At 49.7% G+C, this 25651-nt stretch overlaps 1 protein-coding gene across 5 annotated transcripts in view; it reads left to right on the forward strand.

Annotated features, from left to right (window-relative positions):
• The window catches only part of TBC1D1 (TBC1 domain family member 1), a 219701-nt gene that overhangs the window by 114293 nt on the left and 79757 nt on the right, over positions 1-25651 (forward strand). For all 5 annotated transcript variants that reach the window (XM_017350653.3, XM_051830768.2, XM_051830777.2 and 2 more), the window contains 7 exons: positions 1633-1722; positions 4740-4850; positions 5343-5475; positions 10639-10730; positions 18098-18208; positions 23926-24054; positions 25272-25358. In XM_017350653.3, coding sequence (XP_017206142.2) covers positions 1633-1722; positions 4740-4850; positions 5343-5475; positions 10639-10730; positions 18098-18208; positions 23926-24054; positions 25272-25358 — 753 coding nt within the window. The remainder of the gene's footprint in view (positions 1-1632; positions 1723-4739; positions 4851-5342; positions 5476-10638; positions 10731-18097; positions 18209-23925; positions 24055-25271; positions 25359-25651) is intronic.

The raw sequence follows: 25651 nt of genomic DNA on the forward strand, positions 1-25651 counted from the left end.
GGCCATTGGGCGGGCAGCGGCACCAGCTTCGGTTTGGAGTAGTGACCACCTACCATCGTACCGAGAGCCGAATGACCTCTGCGGCACTTTGACGCCTGTCTCTGGGCCGGGAGCTGGTCCAGAGGTTGATCCTGGGTGCAGGTTTACATGGGTGCGGAGGGGTCAGAGCATAAATAGGGATGATTGCCTCCCATGTATCAGCCTTGACCCACCGTGATTAAAAGGGTGCTACGCTGGCGGTTCAGACTGGTACTTTAATCTGTGATTGATTGATCGATCAATCTATCTATCTATCTATCTATCTATCTATTTTAAGAATCAAAGCACCTATCTTGGTGTCAGGGAGAAAGCTGCTGAGCGCATTTATTTTCAAGTACTTGACTGCCATGTACGAGGTCCCTTGCAACACTCTGGAAAGAAAGCAGTGACAGGACAGGCATGGCCTCGGCCCACAGCACCGGGGACAAGCAGCGGATTGCAAAGCTGACTCTGATTAGAGCTGTGATGAGCCTGCTGCAGAGGGGGCGCAGAGGGGGCGTGGGAGTCAGGAAAGGCTTCTTGGCGCACAGGATTTTCTCAGAGCAGGGGTCTCAGTGCAGCCAAAACAGGGAGCGTCTCCTGGGTTGAGAGAGCAGTAGGTGCAGAGGCCCTAGACGGGGTGGGGGGTGGGGGCTTGGGCTTTACCTGGGACTCCCTCCTCTGTTTCTTTGCTGCCAAGCTCCCTCTGCTTGTCTCAGGTCTTGCCTCATCGCTTCCAGGTCTCTGCTGAGATGTTCCTGTGACAGGGGGCCAATAGCAACTTCCCTTGGCACTTTGCTTTATTTCTCTCCCTAGACTTGCCACCATCTGACATAATAACAGTTGAGTAAAATATTTTATGTTCTGTGTGCCCCCTGGGGATAAACTTCACGAGGGCATGGATTTTCCTTTGTCCGTTGCCTTCATTAATAGTCCCAGGAACCACAACCCTGGCACACAGTAGGTGCTTAGTAGACGCCAGGTGACTGTCCAAGGAAAGCAGAGAGGGAAGGTAGAAAGAGATGGGGCTGGGGAGGGAGGCAGCCTCCCACCTCCCCATGCAGCCAGCAGAGGGCGGCTGCCGTGGCCAGGATGGGTGTTGAGCATAGCGCTTTGCCGTCGTGGGCGTCTGATATTCTGAGACAGTAAGGCAGTGTGAGTTTACGCGAATGCACTCACTCAAAAAAAAAAAAAAAAACAATAATAATAATAATGATCAGGTAAGAGCATGTAGTCCATGTTACTACCTAATGCAAAAAATTATTTTGGCAATAATTCAAAATGACTACTTAGCAAAAAAATTAGCCAATTGGAAGTTTTTAATAGAAACTTCTGTTTTCTGAAACTCTCACGTAGAAAGCCCACCTTCTTGTAAGGGGGCTGTGGGTTTGGGGCTGTCTCTGGTGGGTGAGTCACTCTGGTTGTTGGCGCTACCCGCATTACAAAGCAGAAGCTAGACGCTTTGCAGCTGCCTCCTGCATGGCCACGACGGCACTCTTAGCAGAACTCACCCCTCAAATCTGTATTCTGACGGCTCATCAAGTGGGAAAGAGTCCTGTGCCGGAGTTCCACTTCCATGAGAAGCTGATTTCCCCTTTTTTTTGCTCCTTTAAGATTGGCCAATCGGAAGTTTACCTCATCAGCCCTGACACCAAAAAAGTAGCATTGGAGAAAAATTTCAAGGAGATATCCTTTTGCTCTCAGGTAAGTGGAGACTAATTATTGGTTCAGTTGCAGTTCACATTTTTTATTTTTTATTTTTTTTATTATTTGACAAGTAGAGTTATAGACAGAGAGACAGAGAGAAAGATCTTCCTTCTGTTGGTTCACTCCCCAAATGGCTGCTACGGCCAGCGCTGGGCCGATACGAAGCCAGGAGCCAGGTGCTTCCTCCTGGTCTCCCATGTGGGTGCAGGGCCCAAGGACTTGGGACATCCTCCACTGCACTCCCTGGCCACAGCAGAGAGCTGTACTGGAAGAGGAGCAATCGGGACTAGAACCCGATGCCCATATGGGATGCTGGCGCCGTGGGCAGAGGATTAACCAAGTGAACCACAGCACTGGCCCTGCACTTAAAATTTTTAAAAGATTCTTTTAATTTTAACATCCGTCACACAACATAAGTGCAAGAGGTATCACGAGATGTGTTTAAGTTCTTGATATGCGATCTTGCATTTTTGTTCTCCTTTGGTGTATTAAATGTATTATAAATATATTTTGGATACTAAGAGTTTTGGTCTTGGGAATGATAACAAACTGGAGAGGCAGGGGTTTGGCCTAGCTGTTAAGAGTCTGGTTAGGATACCCTCATCCCCTGTGATAGTGCTTGGGTTTGATATTTGTCTCCGACTCCTATTTAACTTTCTGCTAGCACAGACCCTGGGAAGCAGCAGCCACGAATCAGGTCACTGGGTTCCTGCCACCCACTTAGGAGACTGGGATTCAATTCCTGGCTCCTTTCTTCAGCCCTTGTCCCACCTTGCCCATTGCAGGCTTTGGGGCGTAAGCCAGCAGATGAGAGAGTTCTCTCTCTCTCTGCTTCTCAAATACATTAAAATAAAAGGAAAAAACACACTGGAAAAAATAAATCTTTACTTTTTTGCAATTATTGATAGTATTGTTCTATTGTCATGTCTAGGGGTATCTGTATGTTTTATATCTATTTATGCACACAAGGACATTTCAATTTCGTAAAAATTTATAAAAATTTCTTTGTTCAGTTTTTGTTTGCTTTTCCCTTAAAATGTAATAGTGCTCATCTCTGAGGATTCTTACTGACAGCACAGTGTCCACTTAGAGATGTCTTTCTTGACAGTCCCCTAGAGGTTTTGGAGGAGTCTGTCAGTCATGACAGCTGTGCCAGGTTTATGCAGGATTGTCTCCCACAAACAAGACAGCACTTACAATTAGGCGTTGCTGTTTTTCAGTTCCCTAGTAAGAGTTCATGAAAATCATAGAGCTTGTTGATTGATTGATTGATTGATTGATTATTTATATGACAGGTAGAGTTATAGACAGAGAGAGAGAGACAGAAAGTCTTCCTTTCGTTGGTTCACTCCCCAAACGGCTGCTACGGCCGGCGCTGCGCCAATCCGAAACCAGGAGCCAGGTGCTTCCTCCTGGTCTCCCATGCGGGTGCAGGGCCCAAGGACCTGGGCCATCCTCCACTGCCTTCCCGGGCCATAGCAGAGAGCTGGACTGGAAGAGGAGCAACCGGGACTAGAACCTGGCGCCCATACGGGATGTTGGCGCCGCAGGCGGAGGATTAACCAAGTGAGCCAGGGCGCCGGCCCCAAGAGCTTGTTGATTTATAACATGATTTACCTAAATGTTCAGAAGGAAATTTTTTTCCAAAGCATAAAATTTTTTTTTGTCAAAAGCTAATAGGGAACCATTTCCTAAGAAATTGTTTTCCTAAATCATTGTCCCCTAAGTAGCAACCTCTAGTACATGCTTAGTTAGCTCCTGGAAGGCACTGAGCTGCTGGGGCATGTCAGTCACTGCTTATTTGCTGGGAAACCTTAGACCTAAAAGTGAGATTAGCCACAGTATTTTTTTTTTTTTTGTAAGAGTTTCTCTACTTTCTTTTTTTTATTATTATTTTTTTTTATTTTTTGACAGGCAGAGTGGTCAGTGAGAGAGAGAGAGACAGAGAGAAAGGTCTTCCTTTGCCATTGGTTCACCCTCCAATGGCCGCCGCAGCCAGCGCGCTGCGGCCGGCTCACCGTGCTGATCCGATGGCAGGAGCCAGGTACTTATCCTGGTCTCCCATGGGGTGCAGGGCCCAAGGACTTGGGCCATCCTCCACTGCACTCCCTGGCCACAGCAGAGAGCTGGCCTGGAAGAGGGGCAACCTGGACAGAATCCGGCGCTCCGACCGGGACTAGAACCCGGTGTGCCGGCGCTGCAAGGCAGAGGATTAGCCTAGTGAGCCGTGGCGCCAGCCTGCCACAGGATTTTAATCTTGATTTGCTTCTACTTATGAAATATTACTGTCAAATATTTGTTTTTTAATGTGATAATTTTATTTCCTAAAGAGTACAGTTTATAAGTTTCTATGAGTACCCAAACTTTGAGCTGTCATGATGTGTATCTGCATTCTGGTATTTTCAGAAGACGTTGACGTGTTAATTTTCATGGACAATGTTTTATCTGTAGGATGCTGTCTCTTAGCCAATGCTCTCAAAACAAGTCTCAAAACAAGCTTACATGGTAATGTTCGTTAACGAGAGCTCTTAGGAGATTATGGTAGCCCTTTGGCCTTAATAGCTCATGCTTAGCACTGCTTTGTGTGTATATAATTTTGTCTCATTTTTTGTACTGGTTTACTTTATTATTTACCTGTTACTTTAGGAGGACAAACGTGTTTTAAATCTTTTTAAAATTTGTGTGTGTGTGTGCGTGTGTTCCTTAATCTCTGGCCTCTCCTTGATCTTTTCATGAGGGTTCTTATTCTCTGATACATAAGAAAAGTTCCCATTTTTCTATCGCTTTTCTCCATGTCCTGGAAGTTGTAAAATGAGTGTCAAACTTTGAACTTTCAGGCTGTGGCAGTCCTTCCGTGAGGGTGATCAGAGGAACGTGTTAGGACCGTGGCTGTCTTGATATTGAGGCGCACCGAGAGGGGTGTTTAGATCTTTTCTGATTGTGTTCTGTAATGCTGGGGTGCGTCTCTCCGACACACCTCCAGCCTCCTCCTCCCTCTCCCCTGCCTCCCACAGGGCATCAGGCACGTGGACCACTTTGGGTTTATCTGCCGTGAGAACTTGGGCGCTGGCGGCGGCGGCCTGCATTTCGTCTGCTACGTGTTTCAGTGCGCAAACGAAGCTCTGGTGAGAGGATGTGCAGTCCTTGCCTGGGATCTCAGCCCCATGGCATCTTCTGGCCCTAGCACAATGGGCTAGCCTCGTCCACTTGTTGTCTGGTGTCGTTATCCACCTGTGCCGATTTGGTAACTGAGGCATAGCTGAGATGCCCTTGGGGGTGTGCCTTGAACGTTTTCCTTGTTTTTGAAGAGCTCGGCCTTCCTCACCCCCTAGCTTACATTCTAAATGTCATTTTGGACCTTTGGCCAGAGGAGTTTGCTAGGTCCCTGTGTATCAGCTCTGTATGTTGGCCTTTTGCCTCGTCTGCTTGAACAGCACCGGGGTGGGTTTCTTGGCCACCAGTGTTAGCAGTCTTTACTATTACTGTCTGCTGGCGTGGGAAGAAGGGTCCAGAAAAACCCTAACGTGCCGGGGGTTTCCCATCTACCTACTGAGATCTGAGCCCAGCCAGCAGCAGGTGGACCGCGTGCTCACGGCACTTTCTCTTCTCTTGCCTAGGTCGATGAAATCATGATGACCCTGAAGCAGGCTTTCACGGTGGCGGCGGTGCAGCAGACGGCCAAGGCTCCGGCCCAGCTGTGTGAGGGCTGCCCCCTGCAGGGTCTGCACAAGCTCTGTGAACGCATAGAGGGTGAGGAGAGAGGGAATGCGGTGTGTGTGTGTGTGTGTGTGTGTGTGTGTGTGAGATGTGCGTGCCCATTCCAGGGATGCAGAAATGAGCGCCTGGGTCCCCTTCTCGCCGCTGCCCTCTGTACCCAGAGGTTAGTGGAGAAGTTAGGGAGACAGTGAGCAAGCCAGCTGCCTGTGGTTCGTCAGGGCTGGGAGAGGGCTCAAGCATCTGGGCTGATATGGTGCAATCCAGTGAGACTGGGGCGCAGGGTCCCTCCTCGGTGGCCTCTGTGAGTACTGTGTTGTTGGAGGGGAGGGAGCGAAGGCAGGTGGCAGCGGAGGAGCCCACGGGAAAGAAGTGATGACTGCGGATGCTGACTGCTATTTCTAGACACTTGGCTGAGGGCAGTCGTAAGAGCATGTTAGGATTGGCAGTTGTTCCCGCTTGAATGCTTGGGGTGTGCCAGGCACTGTGCCCGCTGTCCTCTGTAACACTCAGCTTCGCCACACCTGTGGGAGGAAAAGGACGGGTTTATTCTGCACGTCTTACACATAGGTAGATGGAGGGGTGAAGACGTGCAGGGGTACAGCAGCGTCGGGGGGGCCGGGCACTCGGCCCAGGCGGGAAGCACCTGGCTGTTAGCTCAGCAGCCCTGCCTTTCAAGGAGAGGGCTGTGCGGGGGCGCCCAGGCGTCCGGCCCACTCTCTTCTTTTAGACGTGGGGGGATTTGAGCAAAGTCAAAGCGCACAGGGCTGCGGGGTCAGAATGGACGGGGAGGAGCCCCTCCTGAGTGGGAGGGGGCGTTGGTGGCCGGGGGCCAGGGGCCGGGGGCCGGGGGCCGGGGGCCGGGAGGGACCTGGGGAAGCCTGAGAGCGGGAGCGATGATGCTCACCTGAGGGATGCAGGTGGTGGAGGGGCTTGTGCCTGCGGGTTAGGATTTTGTCCCATTTTTAGGATTACTTCTAAATCTTGCTGTTTGTAGTTTTGGGCGTGTCACATGATTGTGACTACCCGGGTTACTGTAAAAAGAAAATGGCGATTATGTCCCGTGGGGACAGGCGTCTGGCTTATTATTGGTTAAGACCCAAGGTTGAGCGCCTGCACCCCATCTCCGAGTGCCTGAGTTTGGGTCTCAGCTCCTCTCTCGATTCCAGATCCCTGCTAATGTGCACCCTACAAGGCAGCAAGTGGTAACATCAGTACTTGGGTCCCTACCAAGCCACCACTGCATTCAAGGCTCCTGGCCTTCGCCCTGGCCCAGCCCCTACCTTTGTGAGCATCCGGGGAGAGAACCAGCAGGTGAAAGATTCTTTCTCCCTGCACCGTCTCAAATAAATAAAAGTGTAATTACTTCCCGTGTATCCCAACACTATAACTGTAAAGAAAAACTGCTTTCCTCTTAGACCTCATTTCCTTTTTTTAATGTAATATGAAAATTTACTTTTTTTTTAAAGATTATTTATTTGAAAGGCAGAGTTACAGAGAGGCAGAGGCAGAGAGAGAGGTCTTCCATCCTCACGTGGCCGCAATGGCTGGAGCTGGGCCGATCCAAAGCCAGGAGCCAGGATTCAGGGACTTCCAGGTCTCCCACATGGGTGCAGGGGCCCAAGGACTTGGGCTATCTTCCACTGCTTTCCCAGGCCACAGCAGAGAGCTGGACCAGAAGTGGAGCAACCGGGACTCCAACCAGTGCCCATATGAGATGCCGGCACTGCAGGTGGTTGGCTCACCCGCTATGCCACAGCGCCAGCCCCCAACATACCACTCTGTAAGGACAGCTCAGTGGTGGTGTTCCCACTGTCATTCCTGCTGAGCTGTCACTGTCACTCCTGTCTTCTGTGCAGCATTTTCATCTTCCCGCACTGCCAGTTCCTCTCTCTGCCTCCCTGCAGCCTCTGGCACCGCTCTACTTTCTGTCTCTATGAATTGCATTACTCAAGGTGCTTTATATAGATGGAATTACACACTATCTGTCTTCTTGTTTCTGGTTTATTTCACTTAGCATAATGTCCTCTAGGTTTGTTCGTGCTGTATGTGTCAGAACTTCATTGCTTTTTAAGGCTCAGTAACGTTGCATTATATGTGGACACTGCATTTTGCTTGTCCATTTGTCCGTCAGTGGACGTTTGGATTACTTGTACTTTTTGGCTGCCGGGAATAATGCTGCCCTGAATGTTGGTGTGCAAATATCTATGCCAGTCCCTGCCTCCGGTTCCTCTGGATGTGTACCCCGGTGTGGAATTGCTGCATCCTATGCTTGGTCTATGCTTCACTGTTAAAGGAACTGCTGCGCTGTTTACAGCACTTATGGCCTTTCGCGTTCCCACTGCCAAGGCACAAGGGTCCCCCTTGGCATCCTTACATAAAGCTTTTTTTTTTTTAAGATAAAGATAGCCACCCTAACGGATGTGAGATAGTATCTGATTGCTCATTTCAAATGAAATAAATAGCAGCTGACGTCTGAAAGCCTGAGAAGGTTCATTCATAGCGTGACAGTGCCCTCTAAAATGAAGCATGATTAATATTTTTGACTGTTTTCCAAAGTGTTACTATTTGCTGACTTTATACAAAATGTAGCTGGGAACCAGCAAGGTTTTGCTTTAACTACAGCTCCCGACTGAGAGTCTCACTAACCCTTCTCACAGTGGTTGTCAAGATAAGGTGAATGATGACAGAATTGTCCCTTAAGAGCTTATTAAGAAGGCAGCCATGGCCTTGGCCTTGAAGATAAAACAGATCATGATCTGCAGGCACTGGAAAGCTTCCAGGGCTCCACTTGGTTGAATTTTCGTCCTGGCTTAGCTTTCGGAAAGCTACTGCTGAAAAGTTTAATCAGGGTAGGGATTTTGCAGCTGTAGTATCAGAATTATTTGATTAACCTTTTATCTGATAAAATGCAACCAAGGGCAAGGGTGGGCGATGTAGCATAGCAGGCTAACTGCAGGGACATCTGCACCGCCTGTCCGGATGCCTGCTGAGAGTTCCGGCTACTGCAAGCTTCCAGTCCAGCTTCCTGCTAATGCACCTGGGCGGCAGCACTCCTGTTGTTAATATAACCATTAACACTCATGTATGATGTCAGTGATCACCCAAGGCACTTGACATGAGATGCTAAGGCCATGGGAGCCTTTTGAATCCACAAACTCCGTCAGTATTTAGACAAGGCCATAAGCAAAGTGTAAGTTCTCTCCTCCCTCCGGAGAAAAGTACATCCTTCTTTGATGACCACTTCTTTCCACTGGGGTCTCACCCACAGAGGTCCTTCATGTAGGACATTTTTTGTCATAGTCTCTTGGCTTTCCATGCCTGAAATTCTCTCATGGGCTTTTCAGCCAGACCAGAATGCCTTAAGGACTGATTCTGAGGTCAGAGTTGCACTCACTTTTTTGAAGACTGCGTAAAGGAGACGTTGATCAGAGGCATCGTTAGTAGAAGAGCTGCTAATTACTTTCTGAGTGATTTTAGCATCCCTTGCTTTTTGCTGTTGCATTCTATGGAGAGGACCCACCAGTGAGTGACCTGGCTACAAAAAAAAAAAAACAAAAAACCATATTTTCTCAGTTGACGCAGTCAAGTTATCTGCAACAGAATTTATGTGTCTCCATCTGTCTGTAGCAGAATACATAGGCTGTGCTTGGTGATGGGGGTGGAGACGCCGCTGTCATGTGTACTACAGCCTGTGAGAGGTACAGCTGCACTCAGGCTGTGCTGGAACTGGATGCAGCCACCGTGGTATTTATGTATTTATGTAAAGTTTAGCAGAGCATTCCGGGAATTACCAGAATGAATTATGCTGTCAGCTGAGCTGAGCTTTCCGTTAGCTCCCAGAGCAAACGTTCCCCTAGCAAAGCCGCTCTCTGCCAGTGCTCCCTGTAATGGCTGCTCATCTGCCAGTGCTCCCTGTAACGGAGCCTTCCCAGCGCCGAGGGTGCAGCAGCTCACTGTCCTTGACTCCCCCATCACCTCGCTCCCTTCTCATCCTCACCCTTCGGGCACCGCCTGGGGCCTCTGTGGAGGCGTGGGCCACCCACCTATGGGTGGAGATGAGAGGCCACATAGAGGGTGCTGGTGTCCTGGAGACACCTGCTGAGACACAGACTGGACTGCTGGGTGACCGCCCCTAGGCTTGCCCGCACTACGCAGCCTGTCCACCTCCTCTCAGGGCTTAGGGTCTCCACGTAGTGGGAGAGCAGAAACATGGGCCCCACACCAGGCTGGCTGCTCATGGGCCCCCAGTCACCTGGTTTCTCTGGCTTCTCAGCAAACGCGTCTCTGACACTGGGCATGATTTCTCAGTACCTATGGACAAGTCCCCACTTAGGCTCAGCGCCCTCAGTCTGTCCAACACCGCTGTCCAGCTCAGAGCCTTTGCCCCGCCCCTTCCCCGGGCCTCCCCATCCCAGAGCAGTGTTCTGCTGGCGGCTGGGTCAGCACGGCCTTTCCCTCCCAGCCTTCTCCTGCGTGGCCATCATCCCTGGATGTGGGGAAGAGTCAACACACAGGCCCTGACCTGTGGCTGTGTGGGGAAGGACCTCCTTAAACGGCACTGCCTTTGGTTTTATGGCTTTTTTCCCAGAACCCTTTGTAATGTTCATTGAGTGGTCTTTGTTAATAAGCACGTGGTAAAAGAAAAGTCGTTAGCCCCATGAAGATTTTATGTGAAGGAAACCCAATGTGCAAGAGGAAAACGTGGGTCCATCTTCACACCCAGGAGGTGCTTTTCCTGAAAGAAAAGGTGTCCTGGCTCTGGAGCTGTGAGAATGGTCATGAGCAGTTCCCGGCTCCGGGGAGCAGGCTCTGACGGGGTGGCGTGTTGAAACTCAGAGAGCGTCCTCCACAGCCGCTCATGCTCAGGGTGTCCTGGCTGGCCTTTGGATGTTAGCTCTGTGGGCCTCGATTTCCTTAGCTGGAAGATGGAGACAGTGGCATCCTCTTCCTCAGGTGCCTTCAGGGAATTAAAGGAAACTTCGGGGGTTTAACGCTCAGAATGCACTGCCCAGAGTGTCGGAGCGCATTTGAGAGATGACGATGCCTGGACAGGTTCCCCAGTGTTCCCGGACAGCGTGCGGTGGGTGGCTGGGAGCGTAAGAAACAGTTATGGAAGAGCTCAACTCTATCTACCTCCTCACTTTTAACTACAGTTTTTAACATGTCTCCCTTTTTTTTTTTTTTTCCTCTTAATAGGAATGAATTCTTCTAAAACCAAACTAGAACTGCAGAAGCACCTGACAACGTTGACAAACCAGGAGCAAGCGACCATTTTTGAAGAGGTTCAGGTACAGTGGAGGTGTTTAACTTCGAGAGGGAGAGAAAAGGCCAGCAGCTTACCTGGGGGGTGCTGTGTGCACAAAACAGCCAAGCCATGCTGTCATCGCCCTGTGCGTGAGGTTTGAGCCCCGGGCATGGGCTGGAACAGTCCCTTCGAGGAGCCGGGGAGGAATCGCATGCTTATACCCGTCTTGGCTTTCACAGTAAAGTGACTCAATGTAGGGCAGCTTCTCCCTTAAGAAACGAGTGAGGGTAAGAGAACGGACGCTGTGAAGTGGGGACCTTGTTGTCTGTAGAGCTCTCATCTGCTTCATGGGACCCGCGGCTGCCCCTTCTCGCTCACGATTTCACTGTTAAGTTTGGAAGTTGAATGAGTGTTTTGTACATGAACTTGAACATAATTATTCCTCCTTCCATTTTTATTTTTCCCCCTAAGGTTTGAAAATATAGGTCATGTCTACTTAGAGCTGAATATCAAACCTAAAAAATCCACCAAAACCAAAACAAAACTCCAGTCACTGGCTTTCTGCTCTCAACCTTTGCCCTTGCCTCTGACTGCAGCGTGTCTCCGGGAAACCGAGCCGTGGCTGCTGGCATGCCTGTGGCCTGCTCAGGGTGCATCTTTAATGAGCTTGCCGAAAATTTCACGTCTGCTTTTTAGCCAAGGGACATTTTCTGTGGTTTTTTTGGCACTGGTCTTGGGAGGAAAGCACATCAGAACAAAACATGTTTTTGGGGGTTGGTGGGGAGGTGGCCCGCAGGTTCTACAAATAGAAGCATCACTGAGCAGGGAGAAAGCTGGGCCGCCATGCGGGTTCAGGTTCTCTCTTCCTTCTCATGGGGAGAGACCATGCAGAGGGCTCCCGGGTCTGCTTTGTCAGTACAAAAAATTAAAAGAGTGTTTTTTCTCTTTAATCACATATTAGAGTTCTTTTTTGTTCTTCTTCAACAGGGTTGGCATATATTTGTAGGAAAATCAAAAAGCACAGGGAGATGTTTTTATTGCACAGATAGCCTGGAGGGTAGTTTTCACAATTTTCAACTGCCTTTATATTTTTCTTAAACCAGCTTGCGACTTGCTGCTTTGTTTTTCCTTAAAGGATCTTTGGAGTTCTCAGGTTCGCGATACCCTTAGACAGACACACTGTGATTCGTATTTGGAGTTCAGAAACAGGCAGCTGCCTTCTGATTTTGCACGCGTTCGAGGCTGAAGCTGGGCCTTTTCCCTCTGACGCTGGCCGGGGGGAGCCGCTCTGCGGCAGGCCCCGGAGCTGTGCCTCCTTAGTTAGACGGGGCCACATAAGGTTCCCCAAGACAGCGTGGTGGGTCAGGATAGGCAGGACGTGGAACGTTTCTCTCGCAGGGACGGTGAACTCCTAGTGCACAGGCTTCTGAGGCGCTCTTTGACCCATCCAGGATTCCAGATGCCTGGTCTACTGGGACCAAGAGACTGGAGAAAAAGCAGTTGACAGAGGCTTGCTTTGTAAATAAAGTTCAGCTCGTGTCCCGAGGCCGCTCTGTGTTGTTCCAGACATCTCTATCCTTTTTCCATCTCTCTGAACACCAGAAGCCGAGGTGGTCCCTGGCCTCGGGGCCAGCTTCTCCTCTGTCCTGCGTCCTTGTCTGTGGCTCCTCCTTGAAAGGCTTGGGGTTGGTGTGGCTCTTCCTTCTACAGGCTCACCGATGGGTTCTTTCCCAGTGGCCACTCCTGGTTTCATTTTAGGTAGCAGGTGCCTGCTAGGGGGCATGAAGAAAACAAGGTAGCTTTGCAGCTGGGCGAGCTCTCTTGTAATAAAAGGGTCTGCTCTTGCTGCTCCACTGCTGGCTGAGCACCACTGCCTCTTGGGTCCTGGGTCCTGGGTCCTGGGTCCTGGGTTGCGGGTTGCTGTCGGCGAGAGGGACTGGTCACAGAGGGGCCCGCAGCCTCTTCAGTCTGAGTGGTGTATTTTGGGGAATGACTTAAGTACTGAGTAGATTGCTCAAGTAGATTTGTCCTCATTGGCCTGTTATTCATTAAGTAACCTGACTTCTCACAAATCAAAGATTAATGGTCAGAGAGCCTTTTGTCACTTTGTGAAGACTGGGTCCCCACTTTGTTGGGTTTTCTGCAGCTTCAGAATGATCTCTTGGAAGGTTTGATTGTGGTTTTTTAGAAATTTTGGTTTCCCAGCATAGAGTCCACAGGAGCGCTGTCTGTCTTCCCAGACTTGGCCTGCTGGCGCCCATTGCTCGGCACTGGAAGTTGATTTTTGAATTCTCCTTTTACCATGTCTTAGAAGCCCTCATAGAAAGGAAATCAAGAAAGATGGAACAAGATTGCTGCTGTTTCTCCTAACAGACAATGGATAGTTTTATATTGTTCCTTCTTGAAAAATTGAAGTGCAATACACAGATAGAGAAACACAGTCAGTGATGTACAGTCCAGTCAGTTTCTCTAAGGCGAACATCTCGTGCAGCCTGGGCTGAGGTTAAGAAGTGGAGCATTTCCAGGCCCTCAGAATCCTGCCCCGTTCCGTTCCCACCCAGCAGGCGGCCAGCGTCCTGACATCTGACCCTGCCAGTTACTTTCTGACTGCGAAGAGATGTTGGCCATTGATTCACCGTCATTTTCATTGGATTTGTTTGTTCATGAAATCCCCTTTAAGAAATGGCGACTTGCCATCTCGTCGAGAACAGTGAAACCAAGTTCAATGAATTCTGTGATGTGGTCTCTGGCTCTTGGCTTCATTTTTCTTTTTTTTAAAGAATTTATGTATTTGTTTGAAAGGCAAAATTACAAAGAGGCAGAGGCAGTGTGTGTGTGTGTGTGTGTGTGTGTGTGTGAGAGAGAGAGAGAGAGAGAGAGAGAGAAAGACCCTCTTTCTGCTTGTTCACTCCCCAGATGGCCACAACAATTGGAGCTGCGCCGATCTGAAGCCAGGAGCTTCTTCCGGGTCTCCCACGTGGGTGCAGGGGCCCAAGCACCTGGACCATCTTCCGCTGCTTTCCCAGGCCATAGCAGGAAGCAGAGTCAGAAGTGGAGCAGCCAGGACATGAACCAGCACCTATATGGGATGTCAGCACTGCAGGCGGAGGCTTTACCCGCTATGCCACAATGCTGGCCCCTTGGCTTCAATTTTTATTTATATATTTTTTTTAAAGATTCATTTATTTATTTGAAAGAGTTACATAGAGGAGAGGCAGAGAGAGAGGAGAGGCAGAGAGAGAGCAGTCTTCCATCCACTGGTTCACTCCCCAATTGGCAGTAACAGCTGGAGCTGTGCTGATCCAAAGCCAGGAGCCAGGAGCTTCCTCTGGGTCTTGCACGTGGGTGCCGGGGCCCAGGGACTTGGGACACCCTCTACTGCTTTCCCAAGCCACAGCAGAGAGCTGGATCGGAAGTGGAGCAGGCGGGTCTCGAACTGGCACCCATATGTGATGCTGGCGCATCAGGCCAGCGTGTTAACCCACCGTGCCACAGCGCCAGCCCCTTGGTTTCAATTTTTAATGGCAAGCAACTATGCTCCATTTAGTATCATTTGATGCCTGTTTGAGTAGTTTCCTTCATGTACATTTTGAGAAGAGAAGGTGTATTAGCATTTTTCCTCTGCTACTACGGGAGGCTTAGCCGTGTTTGGTATTCTGAAAGTTCTCCAAGCCAAAAGCACATTTTCCTGGGAGGGCAGCCTGGAGTTTAATTAATTGGAGATAGAGGGAAAAAAAGACCGGGTCAGCCCTTGGGCCAGTGCACCTGCCAAGAGGCCTCTCCTCCTTTCTGTCAGCTTCTTCCTAGGCCTTTTTCCTTTCCTGTAAATGGCTTTATTTTAGAGAATCTTTGGATTTAGAGAAAAATGGGGTGGAAAATACTGAGTGTTGCTGTGTGACCCTTCACTCCCCACTCCGCAGGCCCCCCTGTTGTTAACATGGTGTCTTGCTTTAGTGGGGGGGTGTTGGTTGCGGCTGTGAGCCAACACCTGATAGGTTGTAGTTAGCTACCCTCAGCCTCTCTCTTGGTGTTTTGCATCCTGTGGGCTCTGACATGCATGACATCATGAATCCACCAGGACAACGTCACGCGGAGTGGTTTCACCGGCCTCCAGGTCCCCTGTGTGTGCTGCTCCCTTCTCCCTCCACCCCCTGGCAACTGTTGATCTTTTTACTGTCTCCATGGGATTTCTTTCCCAGAATTGCATAGACTTGGAATGATGCAGCATACAGCCTTTCCAGTCTGAAGTCTTTCCCTTGACAGACGGCTTGGCAGTTTTCTTTCTATCACTGAATAACGCTTTAATGGCTGTGTCACCGTTGCTCAACATTGACCTGCTGAAGGCCGTCTTGGCTGTTCCCACCCAGTGGCCGTGTGAGTAAAGCTGCCACAGACACCTGGCGTGCATGTAGATTTTCAGTGCATTTGGGTAGATACCAAGCAGTGCGGTTTCTGAGTTGTGTGGTTGGGAGTGTGTTTACTTTGATACGAAGCTGCCTGCTGACTTCCAGGTGGCTTTCCCATTCTGTTGCCCCGCCGGGAGTGAATCAGAGGTCCTGTTGTTTTGGGGACTTGTAGACTCAGTGTGTCTGTGACTTTCTTGGGGTCCAGCTGCATTCAGTTGCTGCTGTGGCACTTCACTGCCACTCTCCTTTTTTGATTTCCTAAAGGAAACTTTCTCTGGAGAAATCCGTGTGTTGCCTGTAACATGTAAAATTCGGCAGCATCATGACTCATGGCCTGGAAGCCAGGCTGAGTGTGTCTGCATTAGCCTCTCTCTCTCTCTTTTTTCTGGTCTATAATTGAGATTTTATTGGTGTTGAGAATCAGCACACATTTTAATTTCTACACAATTCTTAACATACATACCAAAAATCTAAAAAGCCATGAATTGTCATTTTTTAAAAAGTTATTCCAGTGACTTTCTAGCCTCCAATTTGGAGGCAACTCTTCCTTAAGAGTCCATCAAGCACCCATATCTTCAAAGATTGCTGTAACATAAATCCAACCCATTCACAATTTAAAATCATATACACAGCATCCTCAAATGTTCAGTCTTCCACAGCACGTTGACAAAATCATTAGGAAAACTGGGCTGCCACAAGGAAAGATGTTGTAGAGCGCCAGTGGTTAGTGCAGCAGCAAGGAGTGGGTTTCTGTAGGGAGCAATTCTACTAAACAACATGGGGGAAGTGACTGAAAATATTCAAGACAGGTTAAATGCACAACTGAGACTCTAGGTTGCCCAAGGTGTGGTGTTGTAGGATATAAAAACCACGCCCACCTAGGTAATATTAAGCTGCTACCAAAGACAGTCAAAGCCTCTCATAACTCAATATGCCACTCTTCTCTGGTTTACCAAAAAATAAACAAGCGGCCAATAATTTCACCTCTTAAAAACAAATCATTTACACTTAAAAAATGGGAGGAGATGGGCTCCCCTCCTTAAAAATATTTCTAGAGCTACTGATAAACTTGCATTTGCAAAATAGTTGATAAAAGTATTCCTCTGGGTTGTCCAGGAAGGGAGACAGGCACCCCGATGAGACATGGTGTCTGATACCAGTCAGACTTGGCTTCTCTCTCTTCTGCTCCGTCAGAGGCTGGCCTCTTCTTCATTTTTCGTTTTGCAGTTTTGTGCAGGCAAATCTTTAGCTTCCTGGGGAGCCACCACGGCCTGTTTTCCCTTTGCTCCTCGGTTCCTGTTGCTTACACTTCTTTGTCTGCTGACTCATCCTTTCCCACGGCCTTCTTGCACTTTCTTGGGCGACCTCCTCTTGGGCTCCTCCTTGGCCGCCCCTGGGGCAGAGCTGCCCTTCCTCTCTGAGGCACCTTGGCTGCGGGCCGGGTACCTGCAGGCCGCAGTACACCAGTGCACCCAGAGCCTTTGAGGAGTTGCGCTGCCTGGCGGCTGCCGCTCCTCCCCCCAGCCTGCGCTAGCCTTTCAAGTATTTAGTTCTCAGCTCTGAAATTTATGAACCGAAGGTCCTCAGTGAAAACACTGCACACTCTTCTCGTCGTCTGCCCTCTCTTGCCTGGGTAAGGGGAGCAGCAGCGCCTTCTCGAATGAGCACTGGTGTCAGTGTTAGAGGCCTGGAGTCCCGGCCCAAGCAGGCAGCAGAGTGGCGGTGGCCCAGCCCTGATGCTTGTTTGGTTGACCCTGCCCCTAACTTTGCTTTAAAAGGAGCCTGGAGGTTTGGAGTGGGGGAGGTGGGCCAGGGCAGTGGGTAACTGTCGGTATAAAAAGGTGAGTTTCCTAAGTTTCTGGAAGAGGAGCTTTGTGGATCCTCACACGAATTAGTTTTCTTTCATATTCAGAGAAAATACTATATTAAACCAGGTGGCCTTGTGCAAGTGGACTCTGATGTTCAAATCCAAAGAGGAATCTATGTGGTTTCTTTGTGGATGGTCTTCTTCTTCTTCTTCTTCTTCTTTTTTTTTTTTTTTTTTTAAAGATTTTATTTATTTGAGAGGTAGAGTTACAGAGAGAGTCTTCCAATCCACTGGTTCAGTCCCCAAATGACTGCAGCGGCTGGAGCTGGGCTGATCTGAAGCCAGAAGCCAGGAGCTTCTTCCTGGTCTCCCACATGGGTACAGAGGCCCAAGGACTTGGACCATTTTCCACTACTTTCCCAGGCCAGAGCAGAGAGCTGGATCAGAAAGAGGAATAGCTGGGACACAAACCAGTGCCCATATGGGATGTTGGTGCCACAGGCAGAGGCTTAACCTACCACACAGTGCCAGTCCCCAAGTCTTTGTTTTAACAGATGAAGAACTAAGGTGAAACATCTTGGCTTTGGTCAGTGGCTGGAATCTATATTCCCTGATTTCTAGTCCGGCATTCGGTGCCACTGCCCTGTCTAAAACTTAAAAGGCACAGAGAGGGTTTATAAAAAAGAAAGGAAAAAGAAATGGCCTGCCATGAGGTTGTGTGTGCAAGCGCCTGTCTCAGAGGGCTTCTAGAATGTGCGTCACGGTGAGTGCATCTGACTTGGGAAGCCACACCCCTGAGCTGTGGCCAGTTCCCTAACCTTAAGAGGTGATGAATGTGCCGGCATCGTGACCTCTGACCGCTGCCTGTTTATATAGATTTTATTTTTTCCTTCTGTTTTAGAACTATTTATTTATTGAAAATTTTGACTCTGCCTCTCTCTGATGTTAAAAATTTATTTTGGGTTAGAAGACAGGAGAGGTCAAAAGCTAAAAATCTGACCAACCAGCCTCACTGTTCCTCTTTAAAAACTGTCTTCACTGTTAGGGTCGTTGGTGCCCCCTAGTGAAATGATCTGATCAAAGCACCGGTTCCTGTATGGAAGCTGCTGGCGTTTCCAAAGGGATGGTTTAGGAACTTTGGTGACAATTAAAAATAAATGTAATGTATCCTGTTTCTGATTTTTTTTTTTCTTAAAGAAACTGAGACCAAGGAACGAACAGCGAGAGAATGAGCTGATTATCTCTTTTCTGAGATGCCTGTATGAGGAGAAACAGAAGGAACATGTGCACGCTGGGGAGATGAAGCAGGTGAGGCATTTTGTCTCTTCCGGTTTTACCCGCACGTGGTACACCACAAGCCTGAGCATTCCCGCACACTGAGACCTCTTCTCCTCTTGTGTTTTATTTTCATCTGTTGCACACAGAGGGAAAAGCTTGGGAGTGTTAGGTTTTGCTTGGCCGAGATGAGAACAGTTTGTGTCTGCATCTAGTGGGGCTGGGGTGTGCGCTGGTGAGAAGACTGGCTCAGGGCACCCAGGGTTAAGTCTCAGAGCGTGTGCTGCCGTGGGGAGCTGCACGGCTGGCTGGGAACCAGTCTCTGCCACCTCATCTTTGTCCCTTGCAAAATGGGAATGGCATTTTCCCATTGCCTGTGGAGACTCAAGAAGTGCCCCCAAGCGCCTTGCAATGGAAACAATGTGAATGTAAGATGGTATTAACAAAGTCAGGGGCAGTGTTGGAGATCCTGGTGTGTGCTGTTCGCATACAGAACTTGCACTGACTGCATTTTGCGTGATGGGCGGGCAGATCTGTCCCCCCCCCCCATCCTCCACTGCCCACCAGCTTTATTGAGGTGTTGGTGGGGTGCTATGTCAGAGGTGTGGGATTCGGTACACACGGTGCCATAAAACATTTTCCTGTGTCTTTTGTACACCATGTGATTCAGTTCCTAGCAAACCATTAAGTGCTTAAAACCATATGCATTTTATCTTTGGAGAAGTTTCTTGTTGGCAAGAAAATTTATTTTTTTTATTTTTTAAAGATTTATTTATGTATTTGAAAGTCAGAGTAACACAGAGAGAGGAGGAGAGGCAGAGAGAGAGAGAAAGGTCTTCCATCCACTGGTTCACTACCCAATTGGCAGCCGGAGCTGCACCAACCCGAAGCTAGGAGCCAGGAGCAACTTGTGGGTGCAGGGGCCATCTTCCACTGCTTTCCCAGGCCATAGCACAGAGCTGGATCAGCAGTGGAGCAGCCGGGTCTCAAACTTGTGTCCACATGGGATGCCAACACTGCAGGTGGCGACTTAACCCGCTATGCCACAGCGCCAGCCCCTAGGCAAGAAAATTTAGAGGAAAATTGGTAGTGGATGTTCAAGTTCCTAGTTGTCCAAAAGCGTGTTGCCTTTTTCTGTCTCAAGCCCTGAATGCTTGTCTCACAGCACTTCACTGCTCGGTGGCCTGTCCTCCTCTTGTTCTCCAGCCGCCAGGTGGCCTCCCTGTCTGGTAAGGGGCACTAGGGGTGCGGTTTCACCTGGTTGCACACTTAGCAGCTCTCTCGTTTGATTTCTGCCTTCCAGCTGACTTTGGTCATCAGGGGCCTTTTCTGAACTCTCGGAGCTCATGGACAGAGCCTAACGTTGTTTGTTTTTTTTATCCTGTTGGCCACCTGAAGGCCCCTTCGTGGTGACTGTGGCACTGGTATAATGTGTGTGCTTTGGTTTGTTGCTGTTGCTGCCTTCCCAGCCTGTGCCACGGCCTGGGGGTGCTGTGCCCTCCAGTTGTCTTGTGGCTGGGCCCCCCAGGTAGGTGTGCAATTAATCCTCTCGTTCACTTTTCAACCTGTTCGTTTTCACTGTTCCACTCTCCCCTGCCCGGTTGTTGTTACCATCTTCTGCCACTCACAGCTTTACCCCTGCTTGGATTTCCTTTTGTCTGGGTCCGTCTGACTTATTCCAACTGGAAATTGATCACTTACGGTGGAGCACGTCATTTATAACTCGGGAAGGGGAATGAAGCATTTATTGTGGATGGAAAGCCGTCTGTTAGTAAACATGTTTGAGCACGTGTGACGGGTCAAAAGTGTTGGCCTCAGTGCAAACTCACTTTTATAGACCAGGGTAGTGTCTGTGTGACTTTGATGGGTCATTCCAGTAGAGACATATATTTAATGTGATTTTTGTTTCCATTTTCAAAACAGTGGAGAACTGACTGTAACAGCCGGAGGTTCACAGCAGAGCCGGTGTCCGTGCCGCACTTTCACTAAGGGTCTCTGAACGCTCGGTGAGCTGGAAGGCTCATGCAGCGGCCCTGAGCGCACGTGTGGCTGACATCCCCCCTGGCTGGACGCCCTCTTCTTCCCTGAGCAGCAGGTTTTGCAGAGGAAGCAGCTGTTTTCTAGATGGGTCAGAAGCAGAACAGCTGGGATTTGAACCAGGCACTCCAGTGTGGGATATGGTGTTCCCAGTGACGGCTTAAGATGCTGTGCCACAACACCCATTCTAGTCTTTTTTTTTTTCTTTCTCTTTTAAAGATTTATTTATTTATTTGAAAGGCAGAATGACAGAGAGGGAGAGACAGAGAGGCATCTGCTGGTTCACTCCTCAAATGCCTATAACAATTGGAGCTGAGCGAGGCCAAAGCTAGGAGCCAGAGGCTTCATCTGGATTTCCCACAGGGTGACAGGAACTCAAGTCCTTGGGCCATCATCTGCTGGCTCCCCAGCAAATTAGCAGGAGCTCTGATATGGAATGTGGGTGTGCCAAGCGGTAAGCCAATGCATGACAATGCCCACCCCCAGTCTTTTTTTTTTTTCCCCCTTTTATGAATTATTATTTGTGAGAAGACAGAGTTGGGAGTTGAAAAGACAGCTTCCATTCCTGGCTCACTTTCCAAATACTATCAGTGATTGGGGCTTAGCCAGGCCAAAGTTGGGAGCCAGGAACTCAATTTTAGATGCCTCACATGGATGGCAGCAGCTCAGGCACTTGAGCTAACACGTAGCCTCCCAGGGTCTACGTTAGCAGGAAGCCAGAATCTTCAGCCAGGGCTGAAATGTGAACCCAGGCTCTCTGATGAGGGATGCAGGTGTCTTCATCGCTCAGCCAGACACCTGCCCCACATAAATCCCGAGTGACTGTCTGTCAGGGGTTAAGGACTGCTGCACTCAGGTGGCCCAAACCTCTATCAAGATACGTCACCTCGGGACTGATGCTGTGGTGCAGCGGGTTAAAGCCCTGGCCTGTAGAACCGACATCCCATGTGGGTGCTGGTTCCAGTCCTGGCTGCTCCAATTCCCATCCAGCTCTCTGCTATGGCCTGGGAGAGCACTAGAAGATGACCCAAGTCCTTGGGCCCCTGCACCCACGTGGGAGACCCAGAAGGAGCGCCTAGCTTGGGATCGGCTCACCTCTGGCTTTGCAGCCATCTGGGGCATGAACCAGTGGATGGAAGACCTCTCTCTTTTTCTCTCTCTGTCTCTACCTCTTTTTGTAACTATGTCTTTCAAATAAATGAAATAAATCTTTATAAAATAATTTCCCCAGAAGGAACCCCTGTGCTCCCTTTCCAGTCGGTCCTTCTGCCGCTTAGCTGCGTGACAGTTCTGAGAGCCATGCTGCGTGTGTGTCAGCTTGTTCCTTTCTATCCCCTTGTGTCAATATCCCCGGTGGTTTCGCCAGTCACCTTTGGTGGACACCTGAGCTGCTGTGTTGTGACGAAGGCCGGTGGTGGGTTCTGAGTTGAGAAGCTCGTTGCAGCACCGGAATGCAAAGCTTGTCTCCAAGTTCTCATGCTCAGCGCTTCCCCGTGGCAGAGGAGGGCAGTGGAATCCACCGTGGAGCCCCCCGAGGGCGCTAGGAACCAGCACCATCTTTGAAGGAGAAACTTCTAGATGCTTCCTTCAAGATAACCAGGGAATCTGTTCTTTTACTAAACGTGGATTATTTTGTAAGTGCAGATTATTTTAAGATTATATTTGAATTATGGCAACAAACATAGAAAAGAATCTTTGGCAGAAGAGGAGAGCAGAAGTGGAATTCGGTTAAGTGTGCAGTGATTGATTCTCCAAGCCTGGTTTACGCGCGCACACACACACACACACACGCACACTCAGGAGTGCAGTTTTTCGTCTTTGTGGAGTGGACCAGCTGATGTGCTTTCTTTGTTAGCATTTTCTTAATATGTCGAAGCATCAGCTGGGGTTGTGTTGCAGGCAGGCCCCTTTGTGGATGATTCCCCTGTATCCCACGTACTCACCTCACCAAATGGGCTCATGGCTGCCACCTCCATGAGAGCAAAATGAAACAAAAATAGAATAAATGTTTCGCAACAGGAACACGCATGAAATGGCTATTTAGTGAAATACAGGCTAGGAAGCTAACGTGAGTGAGTCAAAGAACGTGGATCAATCTCATCATGGATAACTCTCAAAAATAACATTGGAAGCCAAGAGCTAATTTCCGAAGGGCATGTACAGTATGAGTCTGTTCATTTGAAGTGTCAGCTGTGTGTGTCAGCCAGCGTATGTGTTTTATGGACAGATACGTAGCAGAGGACAAACTGGGACCTGATGCGGTTAACACCGGGTTCAGGTGAGGGAGTGGTAGGCGGTGGCGGCGGGGACAGCAGAGGCAGGCTGCCCAGGCTTTGTACGGATTCCCGCTCACAGGAGGAAGCGGAGTTGCTGACAGTCCTAGTGGAGGAGGCCTGTTGAGGGGCAAGCTTGTTCCAGTGTTCTGATGTGTGTCGGTTCACTGACTCGCAGCAGCTCTGTGAGGAAGGCTCAGTGTGTGGCCTCGCCGTGCAGGGGCTCCGCAGGCCCTGGGGGGCAGCAGCGAAGCCTTCCAGCCCGCTCCTCACGGCTCTCGATGGTGCCCTGCCCGAGCTGGGTGCTGGGTGCTGGGTGCTGGGTGCTGGGTGCTGGGCAGAGATGTTTGCTAGTTCACTTCTCCACTTTCCTGCATGCTTGAAAAACGTTAACAAGTGAGAAGGAAGAGTGTGTCACGGGGGATTCGCTGGTTTGTTTCTAACAAAGTCATTGTCTTACCAGGAAGCAGTCAGGTGAGAATCCACGCAGAGGCAATTTAAGCACACCTCCTCATTAGCAAGAAGCATGGCCCTTGGTTAGGGCCTGTCAGCCCTGGGATTGCTTTAGAGGAGGATGGACGGGGTGATGGACACAGAGCAGGGACGCCTGAGACCTGCGGGGGGAGGGAGGGACTAGTGTACAGAGAGCAGCTTTCTCAGTGGAACTCTCTGCAGTGCCCCGAGGTAAGTTACTGCTTTGCTTTGGAAAGCGTTCAGCAGCTGCCTTGGCCTAGGCAGCACTCGCTTGATACCCTTTACCTCTGAATCGCAGAGCACAGCGTTGGGACTAGATCTTCTTGTGGGTCTCAGCTTATCCAGCGACAAAGAAGAAGTGTGCAGGGGCCACGGCTGGGCAGTGCCAGATCTCTGGTCCAGTTGCAGGGCCTGCGATCTGAACTGCTTTACCTGACTGGTTTCAAAGCACACTTTCTCATTTCATTTGGGACAGCCAACGCAGCTCTTTGAGGCAGAATTATCTCTGGACCTGGAGCAGATGAAATGCGATCACAGACATATTAGGACTTTGTGTCACAAAGATGTGTCCTTGGGGCTGGCGCCGTGGCTCACTTGGTTAATCCTCCGCCTGCGACGCTGGCATCCTATATGGGCCAGGTTCTAGTCCCGGTTGCTCCTCTTCCAGTCCAGCTCTCTGCTGTGGCCTGGGAGTGCAGTGGAGGATGGCCCAAGTGCTTGGGCCCCTGCACCTGCATGGGAGACCAGGAGGAAGCACCTGGCTCCTGGCTTCAGATCGGCGCAGCGCTGGCTGTAGCGGCCATTTGGGGGGTGAACCAGCAGAAGGAAGACCTTTCTGTCTCTCTCTCTCACTGTCTAACTCTGCCTGTCAAAACAACAGCACCAAGACGTGTCCTGGAGCCCCGCCCTCACCTCAGCAGGAGGGAAAGCTTCAGTGGCTCAGCTTCTCATTGTTTCCCTTCTCAGCCGTCGCAGGCTGCAGCAGAGAATCCTGGAAGTGAATTACCACCTAGTGCCACTCGCTTTAGGCTGGACATGCTGAGAACCAAAGCAAAGAGGTCTCTGACAGAGTCCTTGGAGAGCATCCTGTCCCGAGTAAGTCGTGCGATTTCTCCCAGTTTAAGTCACTTTTTAGGGGAATGTAAGATTGACCCCTCTGCTTTTATTTCATCAGTGTTTATCGTAAAGTACAAACACGTAAAACCTTTTATATGTCTTCTCATTCTTAGAGCATTGTATCTACATTCTTATTTGTATGTAACTGTGATAGGTTTTCAAAAATATCTCCAGACGTTTGTCTTACACCCCATGGGCCATCTTGTCCCTCATGGGACTGTGAGTGGCTGTTGTCCAGTCCCTGAGCAGAGCTGGTGTTCGCCACGCTGGGGGGTGGGCTGTGCTCTGTCACGGGGCACGAGGGCAGGTGCTGTCAGCTGCTGTCAGGCGTCTGGAACTCTCTCTAGCAGAAAGGTCCACAAACTGGCCCACGGGCTTCAAATCCCTCCTGCCTCCTGTTTTTGCAAATAAAGTTTTATTGAGACCAGCTGCGTCCATTTGCTTCCCTGTTTCTGAGGCTGCTTTTGTGCAGAGTTGAGCGGCTCTCACAGGTGCCTGTGGCCTTTCCAGAGGGAGTTTGCCAACTACGGCTCCGTAGGAAGACAGAGTACCCATGTGCCCCAGTCTGGGACTTCTCCGGGAAGTCCCTCCTCTCCCCAGGTGTGTGACTAGCCTTGATGACACATCTAAGAAGTCAACGTTCAGTATTTTGGTCCAAATTCTGTACCTTCCTGGCGCTTACCATACCTTATTATGGTACTTTTTGATTTTATGACACCCTCCCTTTGAAACATGTGCTTTATTTATTTTTCCCAGCTAACGTTAGATTTTATTTTGGCTGAAGATGTTTCTGAGAATTTTGCAACATCCTCCAAGATAATTCCAAACAGTCCATTTATAAACGCAGGCGTGGGAAGGGCTGTGTTTGAGAGTCCCCAAGTGGTAGGACATCGCTGGTGGTGACACGCAGCTGCCCGGTGTGACCACTGGGGACTCAGGAAGAGTTGTTGAGCCCCTGCTTGTTTTCCAGCCGGCCTCGCTGCCTAATGATTAAGCTGCAGAATGTTCTGGAACATTAGGTTGGTGTCACATTTTCATACAGAACAGAGCTGTCGATTGTCTTAAGTCCATAGATGCGTAGCAGCCTGTCTCACCAGGTGTGTTTTTCCTGAGTTTATTTAAGTAGACCAAGCTGCTTCCAGCAGAGGACTTGGCAAGGGCCCCAGGGCTCATAACTCTGTCTGTTCTTTATGTAGGGTAATAAAGCCAGAGGCCTGCAGGAACATTCCGCCAGCGTGGACCTCGACAGCTCCGTGTCGAGCACGTTAAGTAACTCCAGCAAGGTAAGCACTTTCCTCTTTGCCACCTGAGGGACCCAGCAGCTGGGCCTCGCTCCTCCTCTACCTCCAGGGCTCTGTGGGAAGGAACGAGAAGAGCCTCACGTGCTCACTTCAGCTGCTCAGGACACACCGCTTTCACATAGCAAAGAAAGCCGATCACAGTCTATCACAACACAGCCGGTGGATTCCTTTCCCAAGTAATAAAGATACCTCAAACTGGGGAGGCCTCCAAAGTGGGGCTGTGAGTTCTGAGAAGGATGCCACTGAAATGCCCCCTGGTTGTAGTTCATTGTTGC

The sequence above is a fragment of the Oryctolagus cuniculus genome, chromosome 2 (genome assembly GCF_964237555.1).
Source record: "Oryctolagus cuniculus chromosome 2, mOryCun1.1, whole genome shotgun sequence".
NCBI classification, from domain to species: domain Eukaryota; kingdom Metazoa; phylum Chordata; class Mammalia; order Lagomorpha; family Leporidae; genus Oryctolagus; species Oryctolagus cuniculus.